Source organism: Squalius cephalus, assembly GCF_949319135.1.
Source record: "Squalius cephalus genome assembly, chromosome: 24".
Classification (NCBI taxonomy): Eukaryota; Metazoa; Chordata; class Actinopteri; order Cypriniformes; family Leuciscidae; genus Squalius; species Squalius cephalus.
Genome location: NC_137145.1, coordinates 27,284,575 through 27,307,166, shown reverse-complemented (window position 1 = coordinate 27,307,166; position 22,592 = coordinate 27,284,575). Strand labels below are relative to the sequence as shown.

The 22,592-nt window shown below is 39.0% G+C and overlaps 1 protein-coding gene across 8 annotated transcripts; it reads right to left on the bottom strand.

Moving 5' to 3' along the window:
- Window positions 1–593: 593 nt before the first annotated feature.
- On the bottom strand, window positions 594–22,592 carry ddx4 (DEAD (Asp-Glu-Ala-Asp) box polypeptide 4). 8 transcript variants are annotated; one of them, XM_079862253.1, is made up of 24 exons: window positions 22,515–22,592; window positions 22,039–22,108; window positions 20,443–20,473; window positions 19,341–19,385; window positions 19,009–19,041; window positions 17,560–17,607; window positions 17,198–17,254; window positions 16,062–16,088; window positions 15,923–15,982; window positions 15,619–15,645; window positions 15,478–15,546; window positions 15,224–15,265; window positions 15,091–15,126; window positions 14,960–15,004; window positions 13,207–13,349; window positions 11,379–11,531; window positions 11,085–11,239; window positions 10,402–10,531; window positions 10,139–10,305; window positions 9,557–9,702; window positions 4,070–4,169; window positions 3,632–3,902; window positions 1,303–1,410; window positions 594–1,057 (listed from the first exon to the last, which is right to left on the bottom strand). In XM_079862253.1, the coding sequence occupies exons 2-24, from the start codon at window positions 22,060–22,062 to the stop codon at window positions 974–976; spliced, it is 2,001 nt and encodes a 666-aa protein (XP_079718379.1). In that variant the 5' UTR covers window positions 22,063–22,108; window positions 22,515–22,592; the 3' UTR covers window positions 594–973. The 8 variants fall into 8 exon arrangements, with proteins under 8 accessions (XP_079718379.1, XP_079718381.1, XP_079718380.1 ...); XM_079862255.1 differs by having other exon boundaries at window positions 15,493–15,546; XM_079862254.1 differs by having other exon boundaries at window positions 22,509–22,581.

The window sequence follows — 22,592 nt, the reverse complement described above, 5'->3', positions numbered from 1 at the left end:
AGATTCATTAAGTTATGGATAGTTAGTTATGATTTGTGCCAGTCTTTTGAGACTTTGCTTCCATGCACTGGAGAAAAATAAATGGTGTAGATAAAAGATAATACATGGCGTTCCTAAAACCTTCATGAGCATTCATTACTCCTGCCTCTTCATTTCAGGACACAACTCAGCCAATCAAACCAGAGAAGGACTGTTTATTCACAGTGCTTCATGAAAAACTTCATGCATACATCATGTAGTGAACCAGTACGGGCCACTGCTAACCAGATGCTGTGGTTCAGGGTTACTGTGAGAGAAACGCAGACGTGAACATCGATAGGATCCATTATGGTGAAAACCTCGGTTAGTTTACAGCCATACCACACATTCTCCTCTCGTCAACGCAGAGAAGCTTTTGTTTAAAGATTTATAACAGAAAACTGACCCTTGAGATTTCAGAAGACCTGCATTGAGGAATCAGATTTTGAAACGAAGATGTGCGGTAAACAATCACTTTATTTACCTTCATCTGGCAAGGTACATTGGCAAAACAAGTTTCTTCACTTGTTGTATACTTTGGCTTTAAGACGAAAACGTCAAGAAAAACAACCTGCAAACTGTCACATTTAACAACAGAACTGATTGATAAGATACAACTGTAGGAATGAGCTTCAGGTAAAGACTTACAAAACTCAATACTCTCTTAGCAAAGTGTTAAAATGTGACAACTTAAAACAAATCCACTAATCCAGTCGTGCTCCAGTCAAAACAAGTGATACAAAAAAAAAATCATCAATCCAAACAGCTAAAAGGCATCATGTCTTGATTAGTGTTCTGTCCTTGAGATCAAACCTACAGCTTCAAGAATGTGACTTTATAAATGCAACAGCTTTACTGTAAGGCTACCTTATAATCATTCAACTTAACAAACATGTCGGAGAAATGAAAACTCAAATAAAGTTAATCTACATAAGAACACAAGGTGAAGGAGTAGTTATTCCCATTCCTCGTCATCGGCTGCGGCGGACGCTGGGTTTGATGCTGCCGGCGCCGGCTCGTCGGGCTTGAAGGATCCTCCCTACACACCAAACCAGAAGCCAGCCACACACACACACATCAGCAGAAGCTCAGGACAGGGACAATAAACTTGTTTCAACTTTTTGATTTTTTTCATTAACGTTTTCTGTTCTGTTTTTTTATTGGCATTAATAATAATAAAAAGCTCAGGATAGGGATGTGTGTGTGTGTGTGTGTGTGTGTGTGTGTGTGTGTGTGTGTGTGTGTGTGTGTGTGTGTGTGTGTGTGTGTGTGTGTGTGTCGTACCTTCCGCGTGTCTGTAGACGCAAACGTTCTTCCCCGTGGGTTGAAGCCTGTTGTCCCATGAGCACTGAAAGCTATTTCCTCCAGCCATTTGGGAACCGTCTGCTGAGCCTGCGAGATGGAGGTTTATGGGCGTTATTTTGGTACTTACATTTTATCACTTGTGACCCTTTTGCTGCATCCACTCACAAAAATACACTTTTGATATATTTACAGTAGGAAATGCACAAAATATCCTCATGGAACATGATCTTTACTTACTATCAATGATTTTTGACATAAAAGAAAAAACGATAATTTCGACCCATACAATGTTTTGTTGTCTATTGCCACAAATATACCCGTGCGACATGTGACTGGTTTTGTGGCCCAGGGTCACATTTCACAGACTCTTGTCCAAAGCAACTTAATTAGGAGAACAGAAGCAATCAAACCAGATAAAGGGAAACAATATGCAAGTGCATCAGGATTAACAGCCTCTGATTAGTCTTTTAGTCCTGTGTATATTAAAGTGTTATTTAACATTTGATTACTGTACTCGGTTTCTGTAGTTTCTCTTGTAATACTAGTGCTAGACCTACCCAAAAAAACTTATTTCATTTGTATCTTTAGTTTATTTACTTTTTAAATCTTTGAATTAAATGTAAATCAAGCTTCCCTGGGTCGTATAAACTCTTGAGCAACAAAATGACCCCATTGTAAAAACACAAATACAAATGAATGAGACATTTAGGTGAGAAATGTAATTATATACATTTCATTTGTTAAATTTGCTAAACAGTCAAATATATACAAAAATGTCCGTCTTGGTGAGCATTTACATTAAGACAGTCAGTTGTGTTCAGTTACTATGCAGCATTTAAAGTTTAACTCCGGGTTTAAGGACTATTTTGACAACTGATTGTTCAATGCAATACTGTTATAAATAGTGCAAATATTCCATGGGCTTGATCCAGTCTGGAATATACTTGATACAGGGTTCCTGCAGGTTTCAGTTAGTCAAATTTAAGACCTTTTTAAGACATTTTAAGACCATAAAGATGGAAATTTAAGACCTACACGACGCATTGCCAAAAAATATTCAAATCAAAGAATTCATTTTATTTCAATGAATTCAGTAATTGAAAAAGCATGAACTTAATTTACAGATAAAGCAATCACATTAGTAACCTTCCAGACCCAACAACGCGTCAGAGAAAAGAACAGAATCAGATATAATTTTTTTTATAGAAATTGTACTTTGCATATTATAGGCCTACTGTAAAAAACACATAATTAGTTGATTTTAGTTGATCATAACTAGAGATGAAATGGCATGAACATTTCATTTAATTATTATAGTGCCAAAAATGATCACTTATCACAGAATCCTGTTCAAAAAGTACTAATACTACACAATGAAATCAATTCACCAAGTTTTATGTCGAAAAACAGCAAATAACAAATAAAATTAGCATCAATACGCACTAACATAAACATTAAAATAATACAATTAAAAATGATAGCCAGATTTTAAAAGTGTCTTGCAACATGTTATATACTAACATGTACAAGTTCAAATAAAGTTGACAAAAAAGGTTTTTATAAAAAGTTAAATCTCACATATTTCAGACTTTATCTTTTTTGACTCACTCTTTTTATAAAAAATGATTTAGTGACATTTACAATACACTTTAGCTTATCTTTTATTATTAATAGTAAAATTCGGTCCGATTTTCCCGTGGCGTCTGTCGTTGCTATGCAACTCCACAATGACAAAAGTTTTAGTGGCTAATGGATTTCCACCGCCGAAAAACGCTTGCTGTAGCTCTGCTACAAGATTTATTTACGGAGAAGAGAAAAACACCCGTAGTGTTTGGGTGCACCCGCATCCTTCATGTCTTTTTTCATGTTGCTGCGCCTGGAAAAAAAACGAGCGCGTTGTTTACCGCGCGCCTACATTTGAATGAACTTGAGCGCGGAAAAGACGCGATATGTGAACTGCCTCTTGGCGAGCGACTTCGATACTTTTTTGCTACTTTGTAATAACTTTATGCGGCCAGCGTTTCTGGAAATGAACGAGGGTAAAATCTTTAAGACCTGACTAAATGAAATTTAAGACCGCGGATGAAAATCTGGCTGTTTTTAAGACGTTTTAAGGCCTTAAATTTAAAGTTCAGAATTTAAGACTTTTTAAGACCCCGCGGGAACCCTGTTGATAGTGCATCAGAATTGGAAAGATCGCGATACAGATCGTGATATAAAGTTTTGGGAAGGTTTGCCCCCCCCCCTGCAGTGAACTCCTGCTGAAACCACTGCTGTTAGTGTCTGATGTAGTGTGAGAAGTACAAACCCCTGAGAGGACTTTGACCAGAGAGCGAGCTACTGGAGTGTCTGACTCTGGGTTAAAGAAGGACACGGCCCGACCAGTGTTCCCACAGCGGCCGGTTCTTCCAATGCGATGGACGTACTCGTCGATGCTGCTGGGCAGGTCGAAGTTCACCACATGCTGCACATGCTCGATGTCCAGGCCTCTGGCAGCGACAGACGTGGCCACCAGCACCGGACACTGGCCCGTGCGGAAATCACTGAGAGCCTTCTCTCGCTCCCGCTGCTCCCGGTCACTGATCAGAGAAGAAGAGTGTTCGATTAGCAGGGAATCGTAATACCATACTCAATGATTGATTACCATAAAGAATAGCAGGTCAGAGGTTACAAAGCTACTTTTCAACAGAGTCAGAAAGAACAGGTTATTGTGGGAGGAGAGAGAAGAGAGTGGAGGAAACGGTACCCGTGGATGCTTGTGGTGTTGATCTTCTCCTGACAGAGAAAAGTTGCTATGAAATCAGCACTTCTTTTGGTTTCAACAAAGACCATTGTGCGTTCAGTCCCTGTAATTGCAAACACAAAATGGCATAAAATTGATCATTTAATGTCTTGACAATGAAAAGGTTAGCCAGATTTTATGCATAAAAAAACAACATCTGATGTTATTAGGGGTTTTCACACCAGTTAGTTGTAGGAACGAGCCACCAGTGTGATTCCCAGAGAACTAATGGTTCCTTTAGGAACGTTTTCCTGGTTGCATTCGCACCACCAGTAGGAACTCTGAAGTGACGCAAGACACGCTTAGTTGGCAGCGCTGAGATCACCAGAGCCTGAGCAAACAAACAGCGCTCGCATTCTCAGTGTTCATTAGTTTATGATTTGTCTAACAGTCCCGTCTAACACATTATTAGATGCCGTGTGTTTGATGTCCAGTGTTGCTGAGCAGAAATACATGTTTCTCTTGGATCCTCAAAGTTGTTGGATTTTCTCCTCAGCATGAAGATTAAAAGGTTAATCTATCACTGTTTTCCATGTTCATTAGAGTTAGCTTCTGGTGTAAATATATAGGCTATAATCTGTGTGTTTACACAGCCTAAAATGGCGGGTGCTGGTGTTCAGCATCAGCGTACACTAAAGTCACTGTAGTTCCTACAGCGCTGGTTCAGACCGACTCTGAAGTAGGAGTAAATTAGTTCCTCCAAAAGGAGTTCCTAGAATTAAAATCGTTCCTAGTTCCTGCGGTGCGAACACGCCAAAACACAGGTACTTCCACCAATAGTTCCAGGAACTATGAAAGGGTTCCTCCAGTGTGATGCCCCTATTAAAGTCCGCGTGAACCAGAAGTTGCAAACGACTTTTCTCCAGTGTTGTGACATATTTCCCAGTGAAAGGGAATATTGAACAGAGGGCAGGGTTTACTCTAGCGCTCCTCCTCTCCATCTCTGCTCATGCAGACTGACGGTTTGAGGCGAGTGTTTAAGCGTTTATCAAACCAAGCCGTCAAACTGAAGTCATCAGAGAAGGAACGCCATTCCAGACCGGAAGTAACTTTTCAGATTTTGATTTAAGATTACGACGGCAAACAATTTTTTTCTGTGTATTTACTTGCACGGATTAATTTTTCACCACAAGACTAGTACTATGCGCTAACGAAGTAAATAGGGTCAATTTTGATTTCAGTTGGACTTTAAAGGTGCATTAAGCAAGTCTCTGAGTTTTTGCAGAACTATGCCCCCTCTGGCGGCAAGCGAAACTGCAACCAGAGGTGTGCACGCTCACGGACAAAAGTTTTCTTTTTTTTAATCTTACATGGAGTTTGCGTTGGTGTTTGAAATTAACTATAAGCAGGGGCCTCATGTATCAATCTTGCGTACGCACAAAAACTTTGCGTACGCCAGCTTTCACGCTCACGGTCGTATGTACTAACAGTGAAATTAACGCGAGAATGTGCGTTCCTCCACGCCAATTTCATGACTGGCGTACGTACATTTCTCATTGTTTTTGTCCGTTGGCGACTCTTACAGGCAATGAAGTTAAGTTGCAAACATTACACAATGAATTGTTCTACAAGTCTATCGCACCACCACCTGTGGGAAGCATTGCTATTAATTTGCATTTTATAAAATAATTGACATATATTGTCACACGAGCCTTATGGGAATATTCTATCAATTATGCAAATGAGAACATATAAAAGCATATGCAAATTGATACAACCCATATGGCAATGACAACTTTGGTTTAATGTCCACCTTTATATCAGACCATTTATTTTTAAGGTCATTTAGGGTAGACTGTGTACAGCTGAGACATGTGTACAGTTGAGACACCTTAAATAACTTGCGTTCGCAGCAAGCACAAGTTGTGATTTTTGCTGTGCACGTGCGTATTAGTGTCCTATTTGATCGTGGGAAATTTGAACAACGGACACATTCCCGAAAATATCTGGAAAAGTTTTTTTTTCTAAGATATGACGTTCACTTCACCATGCACTCTCCACAATAAATAGCTTATTTTCCTTATGTGACTGTTAAACGTAACTGGTATTACCACAAACGTTATTCTGTACGTTCCTAAAAACTGGCATATTTCATGGTATTGTGTCATGCAAGGTAATTGCAAAATCTAGAGAAATGTGCGAGGTGGCCAGCGGGGGATAGTTGAGACACGTCTACTGTACCCCCGATAGAGTTTTATTATAGGAAACACACTGTTTAGTTGTTCAGTGTTATGATAACAGTTTAAACGCCGTAATTAGCCATCATAGGACGCAAATGAAAATAAAATGTGATATTTGTTATATTTAAACTGTGTATTATTAATAAATATTGTTACATATCTTGTTCCTGCTGTATACATTTTAACCAGTGCTAATTTAAATAAAATGAATGAATATAAATGGATGAATAAACAAAAATGTTGCCCAATTGTTATTTTCTTTATTTGTCTTTATTTTTTAATATTTACAATGAATGGTTAGTTACCTTCACATCATTAAAAATGGGTGTCTCAACTGTACCATGCACTGTCTCAACTGTACCACACATGGGTACAGTTGAGAAAGTTGAGACAAAAAGCACCTTATTTTTATGAGCTAATTGTGGAAAATATAAACTACCTGTGGGTACTATTGATTGATAATATCTTAGTCTACAAGCTAATGAAATGTCATGTGGAAATTCACTTCTTTTCAGTGTCTATTTTTGTGTGAAAAATCAAAACGCAAAAAGTGTCTCAACTGTACTCCGTCTACTCTACAGTGCGACTTTCAGATCCCACCGCATTGACGGCATCAGACAAACTCTCCCACTCATATTTTTTTCCTTTTGTTATTAATTCCAGAGGACAAAGTTCCAAATAAAACATTTTTTTTCGTTTCTACCTCCAATAGTAGCACCTCCAATTCACTTTCTGTAAAGTTTCGTTTCTTGCCGCCATTTTCTTACTGCTTTCTTTTGCCAAAGTGGACTCATTACCATATTTAAATTAATTTAATTAAGGGAGGAGACTGGGTGGGGCGTTGTGCTCGTGCATGTGCGCTCAATTTTACGTTAACTGGGATGTACAAAGAGAATATGCGTGGGATCCTTCGTACGCAGAGATTCATACATCTGGGTTTTTTTGTGCGTACGCACATTTACAGCTTTGTCCGTACGTAATGTTTTAGTATGAATTCAACGCAAGTCTTTGTACATGAGGCCCCAGGTCTCTTACAATCCATCTTCTACGGAGAATGCCGGCGAATACACAAACCTGCCAGGCATAGCTATGTGAGCGTGCCGTGAACGCGCATGACGTCACGCCCAGTCTAAAATTCCGGCCCGAATCCCTCTTATTTATTTTACTTTACAGGATTATAGAGACAATCTCAGTGATCAGAGAAGGGCTCATTCAGCCCATCAGGCAATTGTTTAAGCATGTATGGGTTAGAAAACGGGTATTTTTAACATGAAAAGTTGCTTAATGCACCTTTAATGTCGATTCAACATCAGTTTTAGGATTCAATTTTAAATGATAGCTTTAATCAACGATCGATAAGTTTATCGATTAAATTATCGACAATTAATTGTTAGCATCCCTAGGCCTAAAAAATTTTTTTTTGGGGTTCCGGTTTCCGACCGACCCTGTGTGCGACCCAAATTTATTTTATGAGCTTGGGGAAGAAATAATACAAATTAAATAAATACACAAAAAACTTTGTGGCGAACTATAATTTACGTTTTTGTACAGCACCGTTTTTGTATAGCACTCTTGCGATAGAGTCCTGCACGGGTCCGATTTTGTAAATCCGCACTTTATCGCCAGGTCATACAGAAGTTATTACACGACAATTAACACGAGGACAACTTCAGCCGAAGCAGTCAAAAGGCCGGTACATGAAGAACATGGCTAACGTTACCACAAAAGTGAGTAACTTAGTCTTATAACATTTTACCAATCGAACAGACGCGGCTACAACACTATCTGCCACGCACTTTCATCTAGCCCACATTTAACAATTTTGGGTTAAAACACACCCTGCACACCACACATACTGAACAGTGTTAAACTTGAAAAATACTGTTCGATAGAACTGCTTGGTTTGTTACCACAGTTATCTGCGTGCTTCCTCAGCGATGAAGTTCCACATTTGCGGCTATCCAACACGAAAATGCATGCAGCAAATAAGCCTTTCACAATATTGTTTTCTTCAGATAACTCCAAATTTCTCCCACATAGTGGATTTGATTTTTGATGACGTATTGTCGACAACTTTACAATCTCCACTAGCTATTCTTTTCTTCAACTCCTCAGCATCCATCTCGATGACTGCAAGCAGATCGCGCGCGTGCACGGATATGATGAATTTTTAAAAGTGAAAGTAGCCTAGGTAACGTTATAGATCCTGGGAGGGCGTGGCGCGTCGGCACAAATAATCTGATGTGGATTTTAAATTATTTTATCAACTTGAAATACAGGAATATTTTTGTAGTTGTGTACCAAAAAATATGCATATATTTTACGTTTGCATGTGATTGTTTTAAACCCGTGTTTCCCCCGTGTGTATTGAGGCTAATACTATTAAAGGTATTAGAGGAAACATTGCTTGAGATGTCTGGTTTCTTGGAGTAGAAAAAAGTACACACATTTAAAATCAGCATGTGTGTGTAACTTGCTGGGACACACTAGGTCAGTGGTTCTCAACTCCAGTCCTCGGGACCCTCTGCTCTGCACATTTTGTATGTCTCCCTTATTTAACACACCTGAATCAGATCATCAGCTCGTTAAGAGAGACTCCATGAACTGAACTGAGTGTGTCAGATAAGAGACATACAAACTGTGTAGAGCAACGGGTCCCGAGGACTGGAGTTGAGAACCACTGCACTAGGTGGTATAGGTACATGTAGCCCACATGTAGTATAGGTAGGCTATGTTATGAAAAAATAGAGTATCCATCACTACTGTAAAGTAAAATTAAAAATATTATAATAATTTCCTACCTATCTCTTGCTGCCACTGAGAAAAAATAAAAAATTCCTACCGACCCATGACCTCAACTGACAACCAACCGGAACCAAACTTTTTTTTTGTAGGCCCTAGCGATCACCAATGGAATCATTCTAGTTCAAAAGGAATATTAACGTATAAACACCGATATTGAATAGAATGTTATCTTAAGCACGTTGACAAATCTGAGAATTTTCGCAGTGTAAATGCAGCCTTTGAGACGGCTGTGCCGTAACCGAACACTGTTTGAAAACGCTGGATGGAGAACGACAGACAGGAACAGCAGAGGGAAGGGCTTCTGTGAACTTGCATATCCTTTTGATAGCTTTGTGAGGAACAGATGGATTTCGACTGACTCTTTTACAAGCATCTTGAGTGTGCTTTCATATATTGCAGTGTGAAATTCAACAAGTCCTCAAGGTAAATTATAATCCCACATGTATGCATGTGAACACACACACACCTGTAGTTTTGAGCAGCTCCAGCAGCTGCTCCCTCTTGGAGAACTGGTCCACCTGAACGACGGTCTGCTCCACATCACTGCAGGCTCCGCCCACCACACCCACAGCGAGGAAGAGGTAGTCCACTTTCAAAAACTCTGATGCCAGCCTGTCATGATACATACATCAGTCCTGCTGAAGCCACTATTAGCATCATTTTATTTTACAGAACAGTAAAAGTGCATTTGGCACTAGTTTCAACCCTGGCTAACATTATGGCCGTATCGCAGATGGCGTTAAAGCAATCAATGCATGAAATAAATGTATTAGAAAACCAGGGTTTCTCAACCCTCGAGGTAAACTTTCCTGCAGAGTTCAGCTCCAACCTTGATCAATCTCTACTGCCTCTATCTTTCTAGTAATCCTGAATACCTTGATTAGGTTGTTCATCTGTGTTTGATCAAGGCTTGAGCTGAACTCTGGCCCTTGAGGTCTGAGAACCCCTGATTAAAGCATGTTTTTATCTTCTATGGAGGAAACTTATACAGGTTTGGAAAAATTAGGTTCTGGAAGAATAACTCTTTTAAAGTGCGTCAGAGTCAGACCTTTGAATTTCTTCAGGGAAGGTGGCACTGAACATGAGGGTTTGCCGTTCCTCTTTTGGAGGCATTCCTGGAGATCCCACTAGCTTTCGCATGTCTGGCTCGAAGCCCATGTCCAGCATCCGGTCTGCTTCATCCAGAACCAAATACCGTAGCTTACTCAGGGCAACCTGATGGGAACAAGTCAAACAACACTCATAAAAATGACAGGCACACAATATTTAGTCAGTTATTAAATGCATGGTATATTAGAGAGAAAAAACTACCTTTCCACGCCCAATGATGTCCAGCAATCGTCCAGGGGTCCCACACAAAACATTGCAGCCCTTCAACACCTCTCGAATAGTGTATCCAGTATTTATACCGCCATACACCACCACAGGACGCACACAGGTCCTACGAGATTCATGACCAATTGTTCAAGGATATTAAATTGCTATACAACTTTCAACTTGGGGACTACAAGCAATATAGAATGAATGAGGGACTTCATGCGAGCCCAAGTGTGGACTATGCTAATAAGCACTTGTAAATCTGAATCAACTCATGAAATCTGTATCAATACTCAGCCTCACTGTGCAAACTGAACTGTAGTAGTCAGCTAGTATCGTTTCCTAGTTATTTTACAGGCATTCATGTCCACATCTCCAACTCTCCTAATTAGGCCTGCACTCCATAAACCTCATCTTTTCTGATAAATAATATCATTAGGTAAAAGTTCACACAGATTAGTTAGTTATTAATTAATGGTAAATTACTTTTATGCAACTATTCAGAAAAATAAATAAATAAATAAATAAACCGTGAGCGGGGGGGGGGGGGGGGGGGGGGGGATGTGATTGAGAGAAAAGATTATTGATAAAAAAAATAAATAAAGAAAAAAACTCTATAGCCCTACTATAAATGAACAAACTACCCAATTTATATGGCTGAAAATGGTAAAGCGTACCCAAATGCGAACTTCCTGGCCTCCAGATAGATCTGGTTGATGAGCTCTCTGGTGGGAGCCACGATTATGGCCTCGGGCTCCTGCACCTCGCTGAACCTGCTGGCCGCCACTCCATCAGTCATGAACTGCTGCAGGATGGGCAGCAGGAACGCCGCCTGGGGGACCACACACAGACCGCAGTCAGCCAGTGTCCTTAAACATGTACAAGTAATCTTCTAACACACTGACAGGTGTGATCATTAAATAAGAAGATGATCATTAAATAAGAACAGCATGCAAGAGAGTGGTTCTTGCCGTTTTTCCTGATCCGGTCTGGGCACAAGCCATTAGATCCCGCCCAGCAGAGATGATGGGGATTCCATATTTCTGGACAGGAGTAGGCTTTACATATCCAGACTTCTTTACATTCTTGTTCAGTGATTCACAAAGTCCTGCTTCGTCAAAGGTCTGAGTGAGAGAGTGAAAGTGTGTGAGCGAGCGAGACACACACTTAAAGAGATATTCTGGCCTATTTTCATAGCTTTTGAACATGCTTTCACACAAAACAGCTCGTGGACACAATCGTATACACAATAGCCCCTTTCACCCAGCGCGTTGATCCCGGAAAATTGCTTGAGTGCCTTCTGTGTGAACGCAAACAAGTCACGGGATTGATGCCGGGATGAGGACCTAGTAACATTGCCGGGATCAGTCCCGGAACGCGCCCTGTGTGAACAAGAGCCAGGACCAATGCCGTAAGGGGCGTGTCGCAGTGATGACGCACATGCCATCGCACAGGCCTTTCTACAACCTATGCTACAGCATATCGGGAACGAGCCACTCGGCAAACCCAGCGGCGCTACTGAGGAGTATGGACTCGTCTTCATGTAGAAATAACGAGGAGTTATCAGCAGAACTGACATCTGACAGGAGTTATCACATCCTAACGTCACGTGTCTTTACGGGATGTGTGTGAACGCAATGATACCGGAAAATCACTGGCAGTTTGAATGAACCCAAATCAAATGATCCCGGGACACATTATCCGTGTATTTTCCGGAATCTCTGTGAAAGGGGCTGTGTAAAGAAGAGTCTTTCTTTCAGTGTCTTGTAAAATCTGATCTACCGAGTTTGTCACATCATTCATTAACATGCAGGCTCCATCTAGTGGCGTTTCAGGTTAAGACACTTCAATAGAAAGCCTTTCTAGTAGATCAAAGGGTGCGGGATAGCAGATCCTTCGAAATCATTTAGAATTTAGAAACAATCAGTATAATTGATTATTAATAAATTAAAAAAATAAAATTACTTTTACAACTACCAACAGCATTATAATAAACACCATAAAGTAACCACTGTCAATTCATTAACGGTTGTTTACAAGCAATCATTTGGAATAAATGTGTAATATTTATTGATTGCAAACTGCTGTAAAAACCACAATCCTATAAAATAGTCCTATAAAAATCCCCTTGTTAAAGGGATATATCGTAAACAAATCGGGAGAAAAGAACTGATCACAAATGCAGAGTACATGTCTTTCATACTGTTAAAGCGAATACAAAGGGGAAAAAAAGAAAATCGGGAGGAAGAGAAAGCAGTGACTGAAAAGAGCTCTTGCCATATTCATGTTATACCATGTCATTAAAATACCAAGCGTTATGTTATCCTCATGATGTCTGAAATAAAACATGAAGGAAAATGTACAGCTTATTCAGTCAAATTTACGATGACAAATATTTGTAGTGCAAGCTTTTATTTTAAAATTACTCATTTCAGTCTTTTCGAATGGAAGTTCCCCAAACCAGAAGCGTCACCCATAATTCAAACCGCAGTAGGCTCGCCAGGAAAAGGTGGACAATTAATGAAACTATGATTAAATATAGTAAATTAAATTCAGTGTTCATAAACAGCAGATGAAAACTGCCCAAATGACCTAATACTTCTGCAGAGAACCTGAAGTGTGCATTTAATGAGCACAAATTCAATCCCCCGAGTCCAGGGGAGAGTGGTGTGAATGGCAGGGAAGCAGAGTAACGAACACATCGTCACAACACGATGGGTGTGGTACATCCACACTGCACTGATCCAATCTTTTTTACTGAAGTTAAAATGGATTGCAAAATCTATCTATATAACTTACCATAATGGCTTTTGGAGGATTGCTGCCGCTCACTTCCACGGGAATATTGTCATATTTATCAAAATTAATGCCTGTGGCAAATTGTGAAAATATGGAGCCCTCATCTTCTGGAGGGGGGGGCGGCACATAGACAACCTTGGGTCCTACAAGACAGACAAACGGGACGTTACTCATTTTGTATATGAAACATTTTATTAAAACTGCAATGATAAACTACAGGATTATATTTGATATATATTTTTTAAGTTATGTTGTCACCGATAACATTCATTTAGAAAATTTTATTTTAGAGATGCACCGATTACAATTTTCTAGGCCGATTACGATTTCCGATTTTTCATTGAGTTTGACCTGCCGATACCGATTTTAGCCGATTCCGATTTATTTATTTTTCTAACCACTTTACAGCACACACAAATATTTATTTTCTATCTTTTCTTTAACCCTTTCACGCGTAATTTTAAAATATTCTAACTGACACCCCCACCCCCAGAGGGAGTTTTTTCAAGGCGAAGGTTCCCTTTAATGTTTCCATGGCGACGCGTCACGCGATACACCGCAGCCACAATAATACTGTATGACAGATGTGTCGCTTTTATTTCGCTTTTCCTTTTTTATTCAAAGTATTCACAAACTTGCTTACCATGTCATCAACTAGCCTATCTGATATTTCTCAAATACGTGCAAGTGAGTGTGTTTGGTCTTTATAAAAACCTTTATAAATAATCTTGATCTATAACATGAGATGGGCGCCGCAATGTTGTCCTGTCAGTCGGATTTACAGCACGTGAATTCATCAGTTTCTCCCGAAATAAATGCAAGAAAGTGGCCGGTGAACTGAGAAGAATAGAGTAAACTTTATAGTTACTTCCACTATGTTTGTCTGATATGAATAACATGTCGGCAAATTATATTTGAATAGATTGTTATTGCTGCTTCCACAGACATCAGTATTTTACAAACTCCAAATGTATTGTTTTACTCCTGCGTATGTGTATTTAAATATCTGAAACCTAAAATAAACATTATGAGGCTGAAAACACTGCTTGTGATATATGACAGCGCTGAACACGTCCGACTCTGGCTCAGCGCCAGCCAACGTGCGAGAGCACAGTTTGAATCTGGCAGTTATGCGACGTCACTGAACATCCTAAATGTGGCGCCGTACTCTCAGGGGCACAGAAATAAAAATCCCATATATGAGACCGCACCGCTCAAAAGGATAATCATGCGGCGCCCGAGTGCATTTGACCGGCATAAAATCGGCATATGTCAGACTGACCGGCCGGTCGCGGCCGATCACGTGGAAATCGGCCAATTCCGGTCACCAGCCGATCAATCGGTGCATCTCTATTTTATTTTCAAAATAATGAAATGGCAAATAATGGCACAGTTTGCTATACTATAAATTTAGATGAAATGTATTTTTTTGGTATTATCACTTTCTCCAAGTCCTCACCCATAAAGTATTCATCCATACGGTTTGAACACATTCATTTAGCCAAGTTCAAAAGACTCACTTATGGTGAAGACAGTTTTGCATAATAAATATGGACCTTGAATTCACTCAGTTGACTGTAACGGTCTATACAACTTTTGGCTGCACCATGAAAAACTCTCGTTGCATCACATTTATTTTAAGAAAACCCAAATCTTAATTTTTTTCCCCATACTTTTCCAGATTTGGAAAAAAATCGAATTCCATACAGCGAAAGAAAAGCTTTGTCTTGCACTGAAGGTATATATGACCCACCTGCATTTTCTCCAGCTTCTTGATCTGTGTTGTCTGATGTTGAGACTGGACAATCAGAGAAAGAGCAAGAGAACTAGTAAGTTAAAGCAGCAGTCTATTACATACTAGTTCCTATAAATGCAGTGAATTACCCTTGGAGAACACTTCCTCATTCTGGCCTCTGAAACCTGAACAGAGCCATTGAAGATATAATTCAGTTAAAACACAGAAGAACCACTTCAAATCACTCAAGCGCCACTTAAAAACAGATGAATTTAACATCACCTCCTCTCCCAAAGCCTCTTTTCCCCGTCTCTTCATCGCCACCTTAAGAGCAAGAGACAAATGTATAAAATTAAATTACACCATTCGATTGTGACTGGTCAAAGGCAGCTGAGGTCATATACATGTATACTAGCTGTATAATTTACCATTGCCCCAGGCAATCAACTTCCAGCATAGCTGTGCTAGATTCATGTCTATCTCCTGCCATCTTCTCTCATAACTACAATTCAAATTAATTTCTTCCATAAACTAACCATCACGAAATCCACCACGGAAACCACCGCGGCCTCTTCCTCGGCCTTCACCTCCACCTCCTTTCCAGCCTGCAACACACAGATGGGCTCCAGGAAACAGTCATAACAACATGTCTGTTATTCAAAAGAAAGAAATATTACCTTCGTCGTTGCCATTTTCGTCACCTTCTGGAAGATAAAGAGCATCATGTAAAAATTCACAAATGAATATTAAAATATCACCTTTCCCAAAGCCTCTTCATTACCACCTCAAGAATTAGACATTAAAATTAACTTGCGCATTACACAACTCAACTGTGATTGGTCAAAGTAAGTGTTTTGTTGTCAACTGCATATAATGAGCACTAAACTATTTAATTCACCATTGCCCCAGACAACCAACTTCCTGCATAGCTGTGCATATTTCAAGTCATCTCTTTTTGCCATTTTCTCACACAACAATTACCTCGAGATCCACCACGGAAACCACCGCGGCCTCTTCCTCGGCTTTCACCTCCTTTCCAGCCTGCAACACAGACGGGCTCCATGAAACAACGAAACAAGAGTCATTAAACATGTCTTGTTATTCGAAAGAGAAATATTACCTTCGTCATTGCCATTTTCATCAATTTCTGAAAAACAAAGCAAGTTTTATGGATAAATTCACATTTTTACACACAGCTTTAAATATAGCTTCCAAGTGTCTGTAGATACTCAAGCCACCAGAAACAACTTATTCAGCGAGGCTGCTACATATGCTGGCAACTGCAATATTATGGTAGATACACACACACCCTGAAGGTGATGATACACTTGGCAACTTTCTGAGCAATGTTACTGGGCAATGTTGCCGTCAATGGGGAACCAGGTGAGACACAGGGCCCAGGGCCGATCTTAATTATCCAGACAGAAATGTGTTGCCCATTCTCAATGGGAAAGTGCCCACACAACAATCGCTCGCAACATTGCTCTAGACGTTGCCCTGTGTATCATCACCTTTAGTGTAACAACCCAGAATTGATTGACAGCATTAATACTGGTGTGATGGCTACGGCCACACAGGGTAACATCACCTCAGTTCTAAACATTTGATTATCGTTTTATTATTTCATCTCTTTAGTTGGTTGCACTGATTATTATTTACAGCCATCTAAACTATGATAATTAAATAACCAACACAATACAGTTTTTTGATTTGGTTTATTTTGCTTTACCTTTACACTGATTTACAGGGAGTGCACTAATCACATGTTTATTTGTGTTGAGTTACCCGGACCTGTTGGGGTCGGTCCCTTCCTGGTGGGGCGAAAGGAGTGGCTGAGGAGACCTATATCCGGGAGCCAGCTCATTAGGCCATACCATGTCTCACCATGTGCCCCGGGGGATTTTGTCCTTAGTTAGCTTTTGAGTTCTCAAGTGTTAGTTTGTTTACCCCTTCTATGTTATTTGGTTTTGTCAAGCCGTTATTATAAGCTCCCTTCTGTGTTTTTGTGGCAGGGTCAGTTTTGTTCAGTTAACTTTGTGTTATGAGTTTATGTATTTGAGTCTATATTCAGTTACTTTTTGTTGACCTCTTTTTAAGGCCTAGATATTAATTTTGGTCTTTATGTAACTTCTCAATATTTTGGGTAATAAAACCCCCTTTTTTGAAAACAGTCTCCTGTGTCCTCTTGCCTCACTGCCTTGGTCCCTGACAACTGGATTTCTGTTGAGGGGGATCAGCGATGGAGTGTAATATCACCTGATTTAAAGGTATTCCTGAAGCCTCCTCTCCCTCCTCGGGATCCTCCCCTGCCTCCTAAAAACACCAGATAAGCAACAGTTACAGGAGTCACACTACACAAGCACAAACAACTCTAGATTTAAACTCAGTAAATGTAACTGAACATAGTTCTTTAAAAAATGGTCAGGTATTTTAAAAGATGTAGTTTTGCACATCCCTAAACCAGGGTTCCTGGACAGTCAAATTTATAATAATTATTAAACTAGGAAACGTTAAACATGTGCAGTGCTTGGGATCACTGGGTTGGAAAAGGAACAGGGTTGAGAAACTGCTTAAGCTGTTGCCGAAACGCTTTATCATTACTTGGTTCAGATCCTCACCTCTGCCTCTGAATCCGTCACCAGCAGGCGACCTCCACGAGTCACTATCTACAAAGATAAAGGCTCACGTTAGACAGGCTCTGAGCTGGATCCTTTCAAGCATCATGCTTCCAGATCATAATAGTATCTGATATGGGATTTTAAATATCCCTAATAATGAGAATTGCTTACACAAGTTATTGCTTCTAATATGCTTGTGAAAACACAGGGCTCCAGACCAAAGAAATTGCCAAAAGGAAATGGGATCCAAAAGGTTCAAATCTCAGAGTTGATTGGTCAATATGGTTGTTTAGAACAGCTTAGTATAATTTAGATCTATACTGATTGTATTTGCATCTACAGTGCATTTAGAAAGTATTCAAACTTTTTTTTGTTGCTTTTTCACTAAAACACCACTGACAAAAGTATTCAGACCCTTAACTCAGTGCTCAGTCGAGGCTGTAATCACTGCCAAAGCAGCTTCAAGAGTTTTCGGCTACTGTATTTTGATGTGCATTCAAGTATAAAATTGGTTACACTTTATTTTAAGATGTCATTGTTACAGTGTAATTATTTAAGTACTGAGTAATATTAAGCAACTACATGTACTTACTATAGGATTAGGATTTGGTTGAGGGTTAGTTGCATGTAATTATATGCATAATTTACTGTTATTACTACGGTAAGTACATGTAACTGTAAAATAAAGTGTTACCAAAATTACTGAAAAATAAATGTAGGACGTTGCACTCCCAAATGGAAGCAGATGAGCGCGAGCTGGCATGGGTGGGTTTAACCCGAACTAAAGGACTGAACAAGTCTTGCAAACGTCACCTGAGAGCAGTCTGAAGTTAAAGTATTGATTAAAAATTACAAGGTAAGAAAAAAAATAAAACCTGAAGCATGCATGCACGGATGATCTTTCACAATAAGATCCATTACATGCATTTGGAAAATAGGGTGAATTTTCTGAACACTTTGTATGCACTGTATAATTAAATACTGTTTTGGAAATATTCCTGCTCGTTAGTGAAGGTTGATTTCAGAATTAGATCTCAAACAAGAAATCTTTGATTTGAATATTTAATAATTTACTATTACCATTAATAAATTATTAATTGCAGCATACGTGTTATGAATATGGGGAAAGTAAGTGCTTTAACTTCTCAGATTAATAATGTAGGACGCTTGCCCACCGCAAGCTCTGTCTGGCTGCCTGGTTTTGATCCTATCAGTAACGCGTTTGTCTCAATCATGAATTGGACACCACGGCTCACACTGCCTGCAGGAAACGTGCACTTAGTACTTAGAGACGATCGTATTAAGACTTTTCCCGACTGTTGACTAGATTCTTGAAATTGTAGCACACGTGTGGCATTTGGGTTGTGGTCTGGAGTCCTGCAACAGAAACTCTTCAAGATTCGAGAGCGGATTCACACAAAGCCTTAGAGGGAAAAAAGGAAAACAAACCTGCATTGTTTGTCTTCTCATTTCCTGCACTTCCTACAAATAAAAAGCATCTTGTTAACAAAATAAACATAGCTGCCACTGCTCTGAGTGATTAAGCTGCTGTGGTGTGTGTGTGTGTGTGTACAGAACGAGGTTAATGAGCATATAAAAAAGCTGCCATCCATGTTCTAGTCTACAGCTGCGAAAACTCAAAGCTATGCTAAAGCTTGACTTCTGTCAATCACTGCCTGACAGCAATGACTCCTGCACACCGTACATGCACACGATAATTTACACTTGAGTATTAATACAAAGGATTTTATGTACAAATTGAGGCTCATGAGATAGTCAACCTGTATAGAAGCTCTTGAATCCTCCATCACTACTGGATCCCACACCTGTAAGTGAAGAGGCACAATACATTTGACATTTAAGGGACATTTAAAGGACACAAATCAAATTTGCCTTGATCTTTTGACATAAGGTGTTGGTACCATTAAAACATCCTGCAAGTTTCAGAGCTTAAAGTTTTTAAAAAGTATTTAATTAAAAAAAGAAAAGAATGTAGGGCGGGCTCTTGGTTCTATGCATCAGCTGTTTATTGGATTTTGGGATTGAGCCAATGCACTCCCAAATGGAATCAAACGAATGCGAGCTTTAACCCGAACTAAAGGGTTGAACAAGTGGTGCAAACGTCACCAGAGAGAAGTCTGAAGTTAAAGCATTGATTCAAAATTACAAGCAAGAAAGAAAACCTGAAGCATACATGTACAGATTAATCTCTCAATAAGATCCATTACATGCATTAGGAAAATAGGGAGAGTTTTCTGAAATTTTTTTTAATGCACTGTATAAATACTGTTTTGGAAATATTTCTGTTTCATCACAGGTCAGAGGTCACTCTCCGCCAGAACGCGACTTGCTTACAGCCATTACCGGAAGCCACTGATTATAGTTTATAAAGTTATAAATATTACTTTAATATTATATAGCTTCGCTTAAGGCCTTTATGGAGCCGTATGGATTACTTTTATGATAGATGGACGCACTTTTTTTGGGCTTCAAAATCTCAGGTACCATTTACTCCCATTATAAAGCTAGGAAGAACCAGGATATTTTTTCATATATCTCCAATTGCGTTTGGCTGAAATAATAGTCATATACACCTAGGACTGACAATGTCTGATTATTAATTGTGTTTCAGTTAACATTAGTCAACATGAAGAAACAAACAAAAAAAAAAGATAATTTGACAACAGTCAAGCAAAAGGCTAGTCTCCTTAATTACCGTTGTGTCAGACATTGTAGAGAACGATACATAAAACGCATTACCATTCTGATCCTGAGTGGATCTCTGAGCAGGTGTGAGTGAGTGGAGGCGGGGGCTTTATGCCCTTTATATTGACACATTTACATACTAAACATTTATGGCACAATGTAAAAAAAAAAACCTACCAAATCCTGAGTTGGAGGACACAACAGGGCTCTGTAGAAGGACAAAAAATAACATTAACAACTTAACTACATTAATCATTCACAGCTTATGATATTCTATTAGGTTTGAGTGAGTTACAAGCAGGAAACCTGTAGTTATTCCCTATAGCTCAGACTGGACTGCAAAAAATGCGATCAATAAGTTATGTTTTAACATTGCTTTAAGAGTCATGGGCTACTCTTTCACCGTAAATCGATGCGTACGGTCGTCTGCCGGAAGCTAGTTATTTTAGCCGATGAAGTTTTAAATATGGATATTTATCTGACACGAATACTTTGCTTCACTTCAGAAGACCTTTATTACGTGAAGACAGTCGTATACACCTAGGATGACTTGAGGGTGAGTAAACCATGGGGTAAATTTAATTTTTGGGTGAATTATCCCTTTAAGTTCAAATGTCCACTTAAACATCCAAGTTGACTGTACTTAATTTAAGGCAGCAACTTTTGTACAGTGAGCAGTGGCTCTGCAGCGCCTCCTGAGCTCATGTTGAGGTCTTCCTCGTCCGACACCTACCTCAGGCTCTGAAGAGCGCACTAGTCCCATCACAGGGTGTTACTTGTAGTGCGCATCAAGTTTTAGGATATGAATGTGATCAACAATTCAATCTCCACCAGATAAAATGCTAATTCTAAATTAAGAATAAGATTTCTACTAGTAACAGTGGAATTTTTTTATATCAGGAATTACATTTCCACTAGTAAAATGTTAATTCTTGATAATGACGTCACCACTCACAGAAATATGAATTATCATCAAAAACTGAATTTCAACTAGTAAAAACTATAATTCTTGATATCTGTAATTGTATTTTCACTAGTTAAGTGTCACTATAGGTTGCCATTCAAATTTAATTGTTAATATAAAGAAACTTCAAACTAATTGAAATAATTTCACATAACATAAATACAATTCTTACTACTATAAATAATCATTTTTAATATCAATAATTACATAGCTACTAGAACAAATATAAATTCCTTATATCAAAAACTTAATTGTTAATAGTCAAAATGTTGAAATACATTTAGATATCAAGAATTAACATGTTACTTTTTTATTTCAGATATCAATAACTAGTAGAGTAATTTCAGATATCTGGAGATGTATTTCTGATAATCAATAACTAGTAGAGTAATTTCAGATATCTGGAGATGTATTTCTGATAATCAATAACTAGTAGAGTAATTTCAGATATCTGGAGATGTATTTCTGATATCAATAACTAGTAGAGTAATTTCAGATATCTGGAGATGTATTTCTGATAATCAATAACTAGTAGAGTAATTTCAGATATCTAAAATGGCACTGCAAGTCATGGATGGATAAAAGTGCTGCCAAATACGTAAATGTAAAACGTAGAAACTCCTGCCAAAACTTAAATTGCAATCAGCTCACACAGTAACTATATATACACATTACATATATATATTTTATATGCTAAATATAAAAGAACAATGGCTAATGTTCGCAACACTGCTGAAGTAAGAGTTAGAGGAGAGCACGTGGCCTTCCACTCATCTCCGCCGGGTGAGGAAGAGTGTGGTCGACTTTACCTGATCTTCCTCCCAGTCATCCATGTTGAGCAGCTTCGGCTGAGAGAAGACGGTTCAATATTTCCCAGATCTGTGACAAAACAATAAAAAGTGAACACCATATCCTAATTTAGGAATCAATAACCAAGGCTAACATTTTGAGTAACTTAGGCCTCAATTTTGAGTAACTTAGGCCGCAAAGCCGGCCATTAGAGTTCCTCTTTCAACGACAACCTACTGTAAAACGCTGTGATATCTAACAAAAGCAGCAGACAATATAGTTTGAATTTGTGGTCACCGTAATAGATCTTCATTTAAAAGCTAATAATTAAACACGCTAGTCAAAATGTGAACCGCGGTAGAAACTAGCATCTCGTCAATTAACGCTTCACTTTGGCTCTAACGACTCAACTTTCTCTTAAATTCGCGTTGATACAAATTTTTAAGAATTAGATAATTTTAGTGTAGTTTATAAAGTTACAACAGCATACGTTTACCCGAAGACCTGATGGCACGTGCGACTGGAGACAGGTCAGGGCGCTCGCGAGAGACCGGGCAGAAGTGACGCAAATCTA